Source organism: Phalaenopsis equestris, unplaced genomic scaffold, assembly GCF_001263595.1.
Source record: "Phalaenopsis equestris unplaced genomic scaffold, ASM126359v1 Scaffold196418, whole genome shotgun sequence".
Lineage (NCBI taxonomy): Eukaryota > Viridiplantae > Streptophyta > Magnoliopsida > Asparagales > Orchidaceae > Phalaenopsis > Phalaenopsis equestris.
In genome coordinates this window covers 1-1,522 of record NW_018216367.1, presented here as the reverse complement: position 1 = coordinate 1,522, position 1,522 = coordinate 1, and the positions used below count along the sequence as shown (strand labels likewise).

The following is a 1,522-nucleotide window of genomic DNA, read 5'->3' as shown; positions in this document are numbered from 1 at the left end:
ACATTAATAAAATTTTGATAATATGTAATAACACCTCAATAATATCAAATAATTATCTATCCGCACGTAATCAGCACCCATGTGATCCGCAGGAGTTCAAATCAATGGCAGTGGCCGGAGGTGACGAGTCTACTACTCTCTTATCTCTGTAAAATATCTTATCGGCGGCGGCGCTCTCTACTCTCCACCACCGGCGATAATTTTCCGTGAAGCCTCAAAACCTAGCTCTTCAATGTATTCGGCTTCGCTTCTTGAGGCAATCTCGATCATCCGAGATCCTCCGAGAAACAGGCCGCCGTCCCTGAAATGGAACCCTCTCCTCTATAGGAGAGTATCAGAAGGTTTTGTTAGGAATCCCAGGACCATACGATTCTGTACGCATTTGTCTTTGAAGCCGATTGCTACGCAACGGGTTTCTTCTCCTGATGCATCAGAAGAGGAGGGGAATCCATGGGGCGGGTTCGTTACGAAGGTGTTTGATGCGTTGAAAGCGCTGAAGAAGCCTGCTATCGCCGCTTTGTTGGTTGGAGTTCTGCTCACGGTGGATCCGTTTCGGGCAATTGCAGCCTCTGGAGGGAGGATGGGTGGGAGGGCTTTTTCATCTTCATCATCATCGCCATCTTATTCGAGGAGCTACTCAGCTCCGCCCAATTCTGGATTCTCGTATTCTGTACCGTATTATGCACCGTCGCCATTCGGCGCGGCTGGTGGATTCTATGTGGGGCCGGTGGTCGGTGTCGGGTTCGGTGCGGGATCTGGGCTGTTCATTCTGATGATGGGATTTGCGGCGTTTGTGCTGCTTACCGGGTTCCTATCGGATCGATCTGATGAAGGCAGTGTTCTTACTGCGGAGCAGAAAACTAGCGTTCTCAAGCTTCAGGTATTTTATTTTGCCGAATTTACTTGTGGTTTTAATGTTAAAGATTATCTCAAAAAGCATGAACAAGGGATAAAATTATAAACTGAGCAAAGATTAAAAGAAAAAACACCCATGTTTTTTATTTCTTCAATTAAAAAAAGCAATTTGCTCTAAAGAAGCTGCAGAAAGGTAAAATATTTATCTCAAACTAAGATTAAGGATGTGTTTGGAGAGTAGGTTCATTCACATATTTTGAGGCCAGATGATCAACCGGCAAGTGTCAAAGCCTTGCAGGCTTGATTCAAGGATTAATGTTGATATGAATATGGGAATCGTTGCCACTGTGTCAAACACATTCTTGGCGTGGGAGATATTTGAGTTGTCTGTAACAAGCTTTTTTAATTAACTCTAAGGATTAATGGGATGCCTAATGATAATGAATAAGCATATGTTACTAATATTTAAGAATAAATAAGAGGTTTAAAATCATGGTTATTGCATTCGAATCAGAAATTGTAACATATGAAGTCGGATTTTAGGTAATGTAATATTTGTTGAAAAAATTTGTATATATTGGATTTGATTAATAATTTGGTTCTATGTTTTGTTGATCTTCTAAGAAGATTCATTTATGATGAGGTAACTAATGTGAAAGTAGAGATA

The 1,522-nt window shown here is 41.3% G+C and overlaps 1 protein-coding gene across 1 annotated transcript; it reads left to right on the top strand.

Moving 5' to 3' along the window:
* Positions 1–232: 232 nt before the first annotated feature.
* LOC110035150 lies at positions 233–880 on the top strand (the record flags this gene model as incomplete). The annotated part of the gene is made up of 1 exon (XM_020739390.1): positions 233–880. A coding segment is annotated over exon 1 (648 nt), but the record flags the coding sequence as incomplete, so codon positions are not given.
* Between the last annotated feature and the right edge of the window lie 642 nt (positions 881–1,522).